We start from the raw sequence: 14,453 nt of genomic DNA, 5'->3' as shown, positions 1-14,453 counted from the left end.
CTGCTAACATTCTATCTGTGCATTCATTTGCTCATTCACACAGCTTCCAAGCTGGCCCCCAGTGATCCTTGCCAATGTGTATTCATGTTCTTGTGCAATTCCCTCCCAGGTTGAACAAGATGATCCAAATAATCAATAGGATACTGCGGAAAAGATGGTGTATGACTTCAACCATAAAGACTTGGTAGCTTCTGCCTTGCTCTCTCTTGAGTTGCTCACTCTGGAGTAAGCCAGCTCTTGTGTCATGAGGACACTCAAGCAGCCTGTGGAGAGGCCCGTGAGGAGAGGAACTGAGGACTGCCAATACCTGTGAGTGATTCACCTTGGAAATAGACCTCCAGCCCAGACAAGCCTTCAAACGACCACATCCCCTGACATCTTGTCTGTAACTTCAGAGAGACCCTAGCAGAATGACCAGGTAGGCCATACCTGAACTCCGGACCAACAAAGACTGTGTGGGATTAAGTCACTAAAATTGGGGATAATATTTTTACACATTTTTACCTGAAATGTAAACGGGTAAAATCTGTTATGATTTGTTCCATAACAGAGTTAATATTCTGTGATCCAGTCATTTCAGCTGAACTATCGACAGGTTTTTCTTAATAAGGCAAAATCCCCAGCTGTTACAGATGCATAACAGTAGCCTCTCCACTTAAGTAGTACAGTTTAACCCGCCACCATTTGATGTCTTAATATGTTCCAAGTAGAACAGTGTCATCTGGGCTTTAAGGTGATGTATCTTGTTTTTTTTTTCTGATGGAAAAAGAATAATGTGCTTTTTATTCTCCTACAGATTTGGTGTCTGTGAATAGCTGTAGCTCTAACTGTGACATTTACCATACATTTCTTAGCTTCCACCCATCAATTTGCTGAGAAAAAAAGGTATGCTACAAATTGCAGCAATAGAGCATTTTAAAAAGGTAATTTTCAGCATTTTAGCACCTGAAAGGGAAACTTTTGTCTGCTTAAACAGGCCAAAAGCAAAGACGAAGATTGCATGTTGTTCTCACAGATTACTTAAATAATCTCTTTGATGATAAAAATATTTTTAACGCCTGAAAGTTATGAGATATTCTGGGTAAGCCTGATTATCAAAGAATATCACAAATAGCTTTGGAGATTGTGTATTGTCTGTCACCGAGTCAAAGAGATCTGTGGGATTGGGAGGATTCTTGGGTGGAGGGGTAACTAATCCTGCATGTCCCTTTGTGAAGACTCCAGTAAGTACTCGCACAACGTACATGTGCTTTCTCCCATTGCTGTCCGGCTTGGAGTAGGTGTCGTTGGCAGAATAACTGGCATCCACAGCAAAATAGATTCCTTTTCCATAGAATACAGCTGGAAAGAGAAAGACAAAAACCTTCCTAAGAATATAAAATTACACAATATGTAGAACCATGCCCAATCTGACAAAATTGTTTTCTAAATGCAGTTCTAGCCAGGTGTGTTGGCTCATGCCTGTAATCCCAACACTTTAGGAGGCTGAGACAGGAGGATTGCTTAAGGCCAGGAGTTCGAGACCAGCCTGGCTAACATTATGAGATCCCTTCTCTACAAAAATAAAACAAAATTATTAGCCAGGCATAGTGGTGTATGCTTGTAATCCCAGCTACTCAGGGGACTGAGGTAGGGGCATCATTTGAGCTCAAGAGATCAAGGCTGCAGTGAGCCATGATCTTGTCACTGCACTCCAGTTTGGGTGACAGAATGAGACTGTCTAAAAAAAAAAAAAAAAGCCTCCCCCCAAAAAAAACCTGCACATTAAAGTTACTTTTCTTCATTTCTAAAATTTGCTCAATCTTCCCTCAGAAGGTTGCCAGTCTCCTTTATAGTGAAACACAGCGAGCTCTATTCTGACAGTGATAATATGGCTGCCAACCATGGTTCCACACTGCTTGGGTATGAAAAGTCTGAAACTATCGTTTGCCTCGTTCTGATCAGCCAGATTACTCGCTTCCTTACCATTCTTCCCAGCATAACTTCGATTAAAGCCATGCTGATTGACATATGTCACTGAGTCTGCATCTGTCCCATGGAAGAGGAGTCTCTCATTATTCGTATCATCATTCTTGATATCCATTTGCCTTTTCTTTACCTGGTAGCTCTGCCAGAGAAATGCATTCTGTATCCTCTCAATCTGCAGGTGACAAAAGACAAAATATTTCAGAAATGATCTTGGGGCTCCGTGTATTGCACTTGTTGTGGATTTAAAACAAGCAATATGAAAAAGAAGGAAGAGGAAGAGGAGTTGGTGAAGGAAAAGGAGAAGAGAATACAAGTAGACAGCACATTCAGAGAGTAGGCAGCTTTCTGCCTTTAGAGAAAGATGGTCTAAAAGTATCTATTAGTATCTATGCTTTGTAATAGTGCTTGTTAGTATATATTTTAAATAACATAATTTATAGTTTATATCAAAATGATTACCAATATATATTCCCTGGAATTCCTGGAGATTCACTGACATTCAAACACCTACTCAAAAATGTGTAGTTATTCAATAGCCATGTCCTTAACTCCTTCTCATCTTCCAACTCATTCCATGTGGCTTCTCCTCATAACAGTTCTTTCTGTTAATGCTCCAATTATGGTCACAAATCACCTTATAATTGCCTAATCTTATGACTATTTTTTTCTAGACCTCTGAATAGCATTTCAAACCATGAACCATCCCCTCCTTAAAACTCTGTTCTTCTTTCACTTCTTTTCAAAATATCACTCTCTACTGGCTCTCCTTCCTCCTAGGAAACGGAGTTAACATCCATTCAGCCATCACCTACTGAACATCTCTATGAATCAAGCTTGTGTTGGATCTCTGCCTTCATGAAACAGTCAGTCTAATGGCACAGGGGCAGGGGCAAGGCAAGAAAACTAACCACTACCCCACAGAGTGATAAGGGATGGTCAGCAGAACACACCTGGAGCTATGAAGTTATAAGAACGGGCTCCAGATAACCTGTGTCTGGGAAAGGAGGAGGAAATCTGAAAGGATGATGTTCTCTGGAAACAGAGGAAGAAGAGAGGTTCAAGAAGAATGGAGTGGGTACCTGGGCAGCTGTTGAGGAGAATCCAAGCCGTAAAAGGTAGGAAAGATGTTCTGCTGAAAGTAGCAGAGGCCTCCGGGAGAGAAATGAAGGTTTGCAATGGGGAATGTGTGAGGGGGTGACTGGAGGAAGCAATGAAGGATTCCAGGCAGCCTGGAGGGTCCAGCTGAGGCTGGGGATCATGAATTAGTAAGGATTTCATCTAGGAGCAGCAGGAGAGAAGGTAGGTTATGGAATTAATCCAGAGTTGGGGGTTTTCAAAAGAAGTATGAGCCAAGAAAGTTGCAGATACTGGGTAAACACAATTGAAATGAGGTTCTTGCACATCTTGTACAGTCATCCTTCAATCTCCATGAAGGATTGGTTCCAGGACCGCTGCAGATACCAAAATCTGAGGATGCTCAAGTCCCTGATATAAAATGACATAGTACTGTATTTGTATTAATATATAATCTACACAATCCTTCCATATACTTTCAATCATCTCTAGATTTCTTATATTGCTTCATACAATGTATTAACAAATGCTATGTAAATAGTTGTTACATTGTTTAGGGAATAATGACAAGAAGAAAAAGTCTGAAAAAAAAAAAAGAAAAAGTCTGTACACATTCCGTACACTCAACCATCATAGGCCTCACCACACTTTCCTTCCGAGGTTGTTTGAAATCATGGATGCAGAACCCATGGATTCAGAGGTCTAGGACTGTACTTCCAACAGCTTTTAACACGACGAGGCATCTCCTCCTTTAAATTCTGTCCTTTCTGCAGGATGTCTCTATCTCCTGGTTCCCCTTTCTCAGGAATTAAGCTCATTCATTCAATCAAGTTTACTCAATACATATTGTGTCCTACTATGTGCTAGACAGCTTCCTAGGTACTGAGAATGAAGAAATGAACAAGATGCAACTCCTACCTTAAGCAGCTCACTGTCTAGTCAGGGAGCCAGGCATGTGAAAGGTTATCAAAGTACCTTATAAGTGCTGTAATGTAAATGCATAGTTACAAAGTACCACTTTATAAGTGCTCCAAGAGGTAAGTACACAGTTCTATGGAAGCGCCAACAAGATTTTAAATTACTAGGATGCCACACCCTGTTCTGATACACATGGTATGATAATGACCTCCTACAGTTTACTTACTAATGTTTTTACGCAGCATAGAGGGAATTGTGGTAATCTTCTAAACATACATTCTACCTCATCAGCAACTTCTGGTTTGAGTGGGATTGGCCCTACTTATAGTTCTAGGATGGCGTCTAATTGAGTTAAACTAATCAGGATTTCAATATGGATCACACATTGATGGCATTTGATAGCTCAGGCCCAAGCCAACCAGAACAGGGTATTCCCTAGACATGGAGATAGTTGCAGTGGTTGGGATTCTTGTCCAGTAACTGCAGGACAGGACAGAGTTGTCTTCTATGGGTTGTGAATGAGAAAGCAGAGATCCTCTAATGGCTGCCATCAGCCATCCAATAACCACAAAGAGAGTCCAGCCTTAACACAAAGCTGACACTGAGGACAGCAAAGCTGGAGCAACTGGATCCAGGACACCATCAAGCCGCTGGATCAGACTTCTCCAAAGCCCATCCTACTTCGGGACTTTCCACTAATTTCCGACACAATTCTCCTTGTTTAATCAGTTTGAGTGAGTTGGTTTGTGACTTGCAGCTGAAAGCATCCTAACATACACATGTGACTTGGAATCTCCTTCATTACTGCTAATGAGTAAACCATGAGATTTGAAGTCTGTGGAGCTTGAGTAAGTCTAATTCCAGTTAAAATAAACATAGTAAGGTACAAAGGAAGGAAAGGTGTCATTTAAAAAGAGATAGCTTTTATGTTAATTCATCAACATTTTTAAACAGTAAATTTTAACACAGTATTACCTTCTCTATTGTGTAGGAAGAACAAGTTTGGGTGAACTTGTCCTTTATGGTATTATATTCTGGTTGTCCTGGGTCTAGCTGGACCATGCAAAACAGCTGATGATTCATGTCAGTCCAGTGTTTAGGAAGATTATCTGGAAAGTCAGCATTTGGTCAAAATACAACATTCATTTCCAAAGACCTCTGAAAATCAGGGCACTTCCTATGCTCTTGTCTCTCGTCATCCAAACCTGGTCTTTAAACTAGAAGTTACACGTTTCACAGTTGCTTCTTCTATTATCCTCAGTTGAGTAAACCCAGATGAAGTGAACGGTCTGACATCAATATGACACACAATATATTCATTAATGCTCTAGCTAAAATATTTAGATAAACTTAGATCCACTGTAGCTTGAAATTGTAATTTTCCCAGAGAGTTCTATGGAATTAATTTTGTAAGAAACTAATATGTAAATATGAATGTTAATTTCTAGGTGCTTTTGCTTTTATCAGTATTATTTAATGTAGTTCTCTTCTATTGTTTTGAAAATGATTACCCTGCTAAAGATATTTAAAGTACATTGTTCTGTACCCCATCTTATACACCAAGCAGAGAAAGCAGCATGTAAAGAAAATAGCAGATGTGCTAAGAGAATGCTTTCCCATAAGGTGATCATGCCTGGGTTTCCTTTGCTTTTCAATGGCTTCCTGGAACTTCTAAAACACCAAGGCTAGACATCAACTTGCTAAGATAGCAGGACTAGTGTGAACATGGACACCCTGCATTAGAGACACACCACCATAGGTAAAAACCAAAGGATTTCTTCCTTACAAACAAAGCCACAATTTACTCCTTTTTAGTGAAAGATATACCCAGCTTGAGAGAGGGATCCAGGGCACTGTCTTCCTGTTGAGCAAGTCCATCCGGGGTAAGTTCTCGTGACACAGGGAGGCATCTAACCCTAATCAGTAAGCTCTTTTCAAACTCTATTTTTAAAGTCGTTCTGGCAGTTTCCCACCAATAAGGTGTGTGGTTTCTGAAAGCTACATTCCTTCCTTTCCCCCACTGTCCATCTGCTTCAGGATCTTTCTGCCTAATCATTTCTAACCCAAGGCCTTACAGTCCTTTTGGATCTGCTGCTTCCTTTCCCCCGAATACAGCAGGCAAACCTGGGAAGTAAGGAGGTGAAGGTTTTTTGGGGGCTCTCTATTCCTTTCATGCCCTGAGGTCGGAGAGCAGGAAGCTATCAGGACTTGGAATCAGAAGACCAGATTAGCCTCAGCCTGTGACCAGCTGTATGACATTGAACACATATAACACCACTTCTGGGTGAGTTTTTATTTTCTCATCTGTGTAATGGGAATTGTAAGATAGATCCCATGAGCTCTATCTACCACCTCACAGGATTGTTGCAAAGTTAAAATATAGTAAGGAGTCTGAAAGTGCTTTAGGGAATGCCAAGTCCTTTGTAAACATAGGGTTATTATTCTTAAAAACCAATTAAGCTTGATTTTTTTACATCCCAGAGGTATTTGCATATTATTATTAATTATTATTATTATTTTGAGATAGAGTCTCACTCTGTTATCCAGTCTTGAGTGCAGTGGCACAATCATGGATCACTGCAGCCTTGACCTCCTAGGCTCAGGCAATCCTCCTGCCTCAGCCTCTCTAGTAGGTGCGACTACAGGCACATGCCTCGCTATTTTTTTTTTTGTAGAGATGAGGTTCTGCCATGTTGCCCAGGCTGGTCCCACTCCTGGGCTGAAGCAATCCTCCTGCCTTGGCCTTCTGAAGTGTTGGGATTACAGGCATGAGCCACAGTGCCCAGCTGGTATTTGTATATTAACAGGGAATAAAGCATAAAGCCAAAGGTATTTTCTTGGAGGAAAAACATTTAAATCATACCCTTAAGCCACACCAACCTACTCTGTCTTCTATGTACAAAAGATGACTTTGGCTAGACAATTTAGAGGAGAGAAAACAGAGTCCCAGGAACACTCACCCAGCATCACATGGAAGGTCATTACCAAAGTAAGGAGCACTGTTGACTTGCAGCCCAGGGCTTCACAGAAATATCATGATAACTACCCTTTTAAAAGTGTTTCCATGTGCTAGGATTTTCCTGAGCCCTCTTCCCATACAGCTCTTTGAAAAGATTAGTGTTTTTTAAAACAGGGGTCCCCAAATCCCAGGCCACAGATTAGCACTGGTCTGTAACCTGTTAGGAAGCAGGCTGCACGCAGGAGGTGAGCCGCAGGCAAGAGAGCAAAGTTTCATCTGTGTTTATAGCTGCTCCCTGTCATTCACATTACCGCCGTCTTCTGTCAGATCAGCAGCAGCATTAGATTCTCATAGGAGCTCAAACCCTGTTGTGAACTGTGCATGCAAGGGATCTAGATTATGCACTCCTAGTGAGAATCTAATGCCTGATGATCTGTCACTGTCTCCCATCACCCCCAGATGGGACTGTCCAGTTGTAGGAAAACAAGCTCAGGGCTCCCACTGATTCTACATTGTGGTAAGTTTTATAATTATTTCATCATACATTACAATATAATAATAATAAAAATAAAGTGGACAATAAATGTAACGCACTTGGATCATCCTGAAACCATCCCCCTTCATAATCCAGTCCGTGGAAAACTTGTCTTACGTGAAACTGGTTCCTGGGGCCAAAAAGTTTGGGGACCACTGTTTTAAAAGATAAGCTCTACTTTCAAATTTCTGGTGGTTCAGGATAAATGCCCTCAGCTGTGGGGATGGGATTAAAAACCAAGATCCCAACCGAGCACGTTGGCTCATGCCTGTAATGTCAGCACATTGGGAGGCCGACAGGTGAATCACTTGAGATCGGTAGTTCGAGACTAGCCTGGCCAACATGGCGAAACCCCATCTCTACTAAAATGCCTGTAATCCTAGCTACTCAGGAGGCTGAGGCAAGAGAATTGCTTGAACCTGGGAGGCAGAGGTTGCAGTGAGCCAAGATTATACCACTGCACTCCAGCCTGGGCAACATAGTGAGATTCAGTCTCAAAAACAAATGAACAAACAAACCAGATTCCTGGCTCTGCCCCCAGTCTTCCTCTCCTCACTGTTTATTCTCATGGATAAGCCAATCACACTTAAGGGCTTCAATCCCACCTACTCACGTGACTTCCCAAATCTATATTTCTAATATCTGATATACAGTTGGTGCTCAATAAATAACCTCTGGACTCAATAAATAGCTTTAACATACATTTGAAAAGTAATTGTGTATCATCTGCACAAATGAATCTCAAAGCTATCCTCTTTAAGTTCTTTTTGAAAAAGGGCTATATGTTAAATCCTTACTAAAATTCCAGTTTATCTGAGCCAACAAACTTCCTTTTATCTGATATTTCATCTGTATTATTCCTTTTCTCTAACAACAAAGATGACGTAATGCAGTTTTATTGTGGTTTGTTTTTGCCTCAGGTTGAAATCAGTCTTTCACTGCATTGACAACCCTGCTGTCTCAGAGGGTCAGTTGTCTGCTCATTTTAGTCAGTTTTTTGTTTGCTTCTCTCTTCAACTTCACTGTTTTGTTTTTTAAATTTGTAAGTCTGTTTAAAATCTTGATGAAAGCAAAGAGTGATGAACCAGTTAAACTTTATCTTTTACTTTACTGATAATGACTTATTTACTGTTCTTAAATTTAAATAAAAATTTTCATCTACAAGGACAAAAGGGAAGAAGTGTTAGTTTATATATCCCTAGATACTGTAGTAGGTACATACTATTTTTAAATGCCCAGTATCCTTTTCTCATCTTCTGGTAAAAGCTTTCTGAATTTCCTCTGGGGAACAGCTATTCCCCCATTGCTTCGAATGGTGACCCCGTCTAGCTGAAGTGTGGAGTATGTGACTCTGGTTTGGCCAATCAGTGTAATTCTGGTTCCCTGCCTGCAACGATAACCTAAAATGGTCCAATCAGAAAGACTCTCAGCGCTTAAAAGACCTCTGTTCCCTGGCATCATGTTCCTGGATAAGTGTATATCTCCACTGGATATACTCTTTCCTCTTGAAACTGACTGTGGAAGGATGTGGACCTAAAGCTGCTAGCAGCCATCTTTCACCATATGAAGCCTGAGGAAAAAGACAACACAGCTGAGAAGAGAATGAGAGATGAAGAAATTCAGCGTCTAGATGATATTATTATATGAGCACCTGGACCAAACTGTACCTGAAGCCAGGAATGTGTGGGTTTTATAATAACATGAGTTATTGAATTCTGCTTTTTGCTTAAGCCAGTGTAAGTTGGATTTTCTGTTATTTGCTACTGCAAGAACCTTTACAGATCCAACTATTATTTTCATGTTTTTATTGTGTGTGTCCTACATGTATTGTGTGTTGTAGCATGCTGAGGAGAATACTTGTCAGGAAATAAATGTAGAGAGAACTGACATTCCTCCTGACAGCAGCAGATAATAATTCTCAGTTTAGGGAGGCTGCTGATGGCACATGTGCCTTATCACTAGCAAAACCCACAGCGCTTTAAGGGTGAGTGCTCCAAATGGGTGAAAATAGTGATTTCAAGAGGAGGCTGCAATCCTAGTTATTTTAATAGCAGTACAAATGCCACAAAATAGGGGAAAACGAAATCAGAGGAAGAGGTTGGTACAAATACTTAAAGTATAAACACACCTTACAGAGTAGCAACTGGGTATCTGGGAACTGTCTGGCTGCTTGTGATGTAGTACAACCAGCTGACCCTAGCCACTCCCTTCTTACATCTGATTTTATTCCAGGCTAACATGTCTATAGGTGGATGATCAGCAGACCAATATTAATCAGCTAGTTCACAGCTCCAAGAGGCAATGAGGGTCAATACCAACCAATCAATGAATATTGGCTAGACCATTGGCTAGAATTTGCAAAGCCTCCTCCCTCTTTCTGCTTCCTCACTTCCATTCTCTTCCTGTTTATTTGCCATTCCTATTTCCCAGGCATGATTTTGCCTCTCAGGAAAATAATCAGTTGACAGGAGGTTGCGTTCTCTAATTTTTGTACTTTTCCCATGGGTCATAAAAACTTACCTGAAAAGTCCTAAAACAAATAGAAAACTATAAACTCAGTGTACATTCACACCTAAACATTTTCTAAGTGATTATCAGAGCCAGCTAGGTGATTTTTAAAAAGTAAACATCTTACATGTAGTCATGGAGAATGTGGATTGAAAGTTCGGTGATGCGGAGAGGTCTCTTTTCATGCTGTCGTAGAATATATTTAGCAGCTTAGGTTGAAAGATGACAACTTTAACGGTTTTTAATGATGGGGTGGAACGCTGCAATGAGAAGTCTACAATAGCATCGATTATGTTATCAGCAACTGTGGTTGGATTTTTTCCGGCATTTCCTGAAAAAAATTTAATGACAAAGAAGAAATTTCAGCTGATGTTGGTAATATGATGAAATTTGGCACATGCAGTTCTCAGTGCCTTGACAGCCAGGAACTGATCTGACACTCACAGCTAGTTGATGTTCTTTAGCTGAATACAAACAATTTCATAGTATATCATCCATGTAACCACTCTGACCATGATGAATTAACACAAAAACAAGACTACTCCATAATTATGTCTTATCATAGACAAAAACATGAACCCTGTCCAAATCACAGAGATGGCCAAACATCCCCCATCTTGACTAATAAGAGTGACAGCTGCTAGGCCAGCCGTGGTGGCTCACATCTGTAATCCCAGCACTTTGGGAGGCTGAGGTGGGCGGATCACAAGGTCAGGAGATTGAAACCATCCTGGCTAACATGGTGAAACCCCGTCTCTACTAAAAATACAAAAAATTAGCCAGGTGTGGTGGTGGGCGCCTGTAGTCCCAACTACTGGGGAGGCTGAGGCAGGAGAATGGTGTGAACCCGGAAGGCGGAGCTTGCAGTGAGCCAAGATTGTGCCACTGCATTCCAGCCTGGGCGACAGAACAAGACTCCGTCTCAAAAATAAAAATAAAAAAAGAATGACAGCTGCTGCATTACCAATCATACATTTAGCCAGAGTGCATCCTCCTTCCTTCTAGATAAGATGATCATAGAATTATGTCTGTTTCCTCAAAGTCTCTGATCCAGAGAAAAGCCCCACTTACTTGAGACTGCCACAAAATCACCTAAAACAAGCCCAAATCCATTATGTTTTCTAACACTCTCCTACTGAGATGCTGCAGAGCTCCCCATAGTGTGTGTTCCTGGTGATCTTTTGCTGATGGGCATTGGCAGTGCAGAAATAAGAACATGTGATCTGGATGCAGAAGAGCTGAGTTTATGTCCTGGCTCCACTACTTACTAGCTGTCTGATCTTCAGTAAGTCATTTGATCCCTCTTGAAGTTAGCTAGGGCTGCGGTATAAAAAGCCATGGACTGGTGGCTTAAGCAACAGAAACTGATGTTCTCATAATCCTGGAGGCTAGAAGACTGAGGCCAAGGTATCAGCAAGGTTGACCTGTAGATGGCTGTCTTCTCTCTGTGTCTTCACATGTTCTTCCTTCCATACCTGGCAGTATCCTAATGTCCTCTTCTTATAAGGACATTAGTCATATTGGTTTAGGGTCCACCTTAATGGCCTCATTTTAACTTAATTAGCTCTTTAAAGACCCTATCTCCAGACTAGGTGCTCACGCCTGTAATCCCAGCACTTTGGGAGGCCAAGGCCAGTAGATCAATTCAGGTCAGGAATTCGAGACCGGACTTGCCAATATGGTGAAATTCTGTCACTACTAAAAATACAAAAATTAGCTGGGCATGGTGGCGGGCACCTGTAATCCCAGATACTCAGGAGGCTGAGGTAGGAGAATCACTTGAACTGGGGAGGTGGAGGTTGCAGTGAGCCAAGATAGTGCCCCTGAACTCCAGCCTGGGTGACAGAGCGAGACTCTGTCTCAAAAAACAACAACAAACAACAAACAAATAAAAAACAAAAAACAAACAAAAAAAACCCTACCTCTAAATCTGAGGTACCAGGGTTAGGACTTCAACATATGAATTTTGGAGAGACACACTCAACCTATAGCATCTGTATACTTCAGTTTGCTTAGCTAGAAACTGGGGGCAATAATAGAAGGTAATAGGTAACAGAGATAAGAATATGGTAGCTAAGAATACAGTAGGTAAGAATATAATGGTAAAAAAAAAAAAAAAACATGTAATAGTAAAAAGCGAACAAGCAAGCAAACAAAAAACAAAACAAAAAAAATGTAATGGTAAAAATTGTGCAGGATTTGGGACCAGGCGGCATGGCTTTGAACCTAGCTCTGTTGCTAGGTTGAACCTACCTCAAGTTCCTCATCTACAAAATGGGGACACAGAGTTTAGGATGGATCCAGGTTTTGAAATTTATTTATCTCAGAAAAAGAATAAGTATGTAATTATGTATAACAGTGAATATTTAGAATCAGAAAAGAAATCACAACAAAGTATATCTTTTAAAATGCTGAAAATTGTATTCCTAAGGCAACTTTCCTTAGCTATATCGTGTAAATGTTTATAGCCACCCCAACATCACCCAGTGCAAGGGGAAGTATGAGACGTCAAAGTGGAGAGAAATAGTGGTCTTAATTCATGATGGTTAAAATATCCTACTTTTTAAATTTTACTAAGTCATATAACCAGGTGAAGACATTATTAGGGCTTCTCTCAGGGTCTGTTAAAAATCCTGTGCAAGTGAAGTCCAATAACTTAAGCTTCATTATCTTCACAATAAACTTGTCTTTGCTAATAGTTTCCATGTCATAGGTACCAAGACCAACCCTCCCAGTTTCCCCAGAGCAGAGAGGCTGCCTGCAACATGGGACTTTCAGTGTTAAAACCAGGAAAGTCCTGGGAAAACTCAAAAGAATTGATCACCCTATATAAGGTTACTGTAACGAATACATGAGCTTTGACATATAAAACACCTAGAACATGTAGTAAGGACTCAATAAATCTTACCAATTATTAATATTACTACTAAAATTAATGTAGCTATTCCAGCTACTTCATGGGAGTTTAGTGGTACTCAAAATAGATTGCGCCTGGCAAACATTTCTTTTTTCTGTCCGTCTTTTTGTTTTCGAGATGGAGTCTCACTTTGTTACCCATGCTGGAGTGCAGTGGTGCAATTTCAGCTCACTGCAACCTCTGCTTCCTAGTTCAAGCAATTCTCCTGCCTCAGCCTCCTGAGTAGCTGGGACTACAGTTGCCTGCCACCACGCCTGGCTAATTTTTCTATTTTTAGTAGAGACAGGGTTTCACCATGTTGGCCAGGCTGGTCTCGAACTCCTGACCTCAAGCAATCAAGTGATCCACCCTCCTCAGCCTCCCAAAGTGCTAGGATTACAGGCGTGAGCCCCTGCACCAGGCCTGAGAAACATTTCAAAAATGTTCGTTGAAATCAATGGGGAAGAGAAAATCCATGAGCACGTCTGGAGGCATCATCAAAATCACCTGTTATTCATTCCGCCATTCAACAAAATTTAAAGGGCAATGATTCTTCACTCAACACAGGGCAGAGAAGACATAAAGATCTGGTCCTTCCCTTTTGAGGATCTCACAATGTATTCACAGTCGAAGAGGCCTGGCACAAGCATTTCATGGCCTCCCACTTCCTCCTCTGGGGTTTTGCACTTACCCTCCTCCAACACTTAGGATTACTGGTTGGTTCTTTTGCTGATTTTTCTGCCCTTTCCCCACCACAATCTACCTGTGGGCATTTTCCACTGTTCTGGTTTCAGCCCTCTTCTCTTTCTGTATGCAGTCCCTTGACAGGTTCATTCCACCTGCCTAGTTGCAAACCTTCCCATTATGTGGCCGATCACACCATGTGATCTCTGCATTAGGTATCGTTCTCGGTTACTATGTCCTGCATCTGTTCCAAAATCACGAACTCCTGGAGGGGCCAGAGCTTACTCCATTCTGTTTGCCCAGTGCCAAGTAGCAGAGTGCTTGCCCTGGGTGATGGCAACAAAACAATTTGGGTTTGTGAGAGCTGTAATTAGCCAGATGGTGTGGGAGAGGCTCCAGATGGGGAGAAATGAATGAACAAAAGGAACAAAAAGTGGTAACAAAATGCTTGCAGCACGTTCCCCCTGGCTTCCCTATTGCCCTCATTACCACTGATAACAAAAGGTTATAACTAGAGGTTATAGGTGTTAATAAGGGCAGTGGGGAAGCCAGGAAGAATGTACTGCAAACTTTGGAGGGTGCCCTGGGGGTTATACGAGAGGGGCCTGGGATACCTGCAGGAGCATTCTGTTTTAATCTGGGAAGAAGGAAGTCTACAGAGTTGAGCTAAAATGATGGTGGTGGCTCTAAGATCAAAAATTTAATTGCTGAAAAACTCTCTTAGATTAATGGTAATCTGTGGCTACATACTATTAATACTTCCCAAGGAAGAAGCCCTCATTTGCATGAGAGTGACAGGGGACATGGATGTGAATGAATCAGGAAGTGAGTGACCAGTAGCACTGTCAACTAAGAAGAGCAAATGACTGAATGATACGATAGAGATGAGGAAAGCATTCCTAGACACTGTG

The 14,453-nt window shown here is 41.3% G+C and overlaps 1 protein-coding gene across 6 annotated transcripts in view; it reads right to left on the bottom strand.

The window, feature by feature from the left end:
* Positions 1–746: 746 nt before the first annotated feature.
* PARP15 (poly(ADP-ribose) polymerase family member 15) overlaps positions 747–14,453 on the bottom strand; it is a 61,045-nt gene continuing 47,338 nt past the window's right edge. For all 6 annotated transcript variants that reach the window (XM_017955206.3, XM_017955207.3, XM_021934116.2 and 3 more), the window contains 4 exons: positions 10,090–10,293; positions 4,936–5,069; positions 1,966–2,140; positions 747–1,341 (listed from right to left, as the gene is read on the bottom strand). In XM_017955206.3, the coding sequence (XP_017810695.1) occupies positions 1,052–1,341; positions 1,966–2,140; positions 4,936–5,069; positions 10,090–10,293 (803 nt within the window). In that variant the 3' untranslated portion in view covers positions 747–1,051. The remainder of the gene's footprint in view (positions 1,342–1,965; positions 2,141–4,935; positions 5,070–10,089; positions 10,294–14,453) is intronic.

The sequence above is a fragment of the Papio anubis genome, chromosome 2 (genome assembly GCF_008728515.1).
Source record: "Papio anubis isolate 15944 chromosome 2, Panubis1.0, whole genome shotgun sequence".
Classification (NCBI taxonomy): Eukaryota; Metazoa; Chordata; class Mammalia; order Primates; family Cercopithecidae; genus Papio; species Papio anubis.
This window is presented reverse-complemented; position numbering and strand designations above follow the sequence as displayed.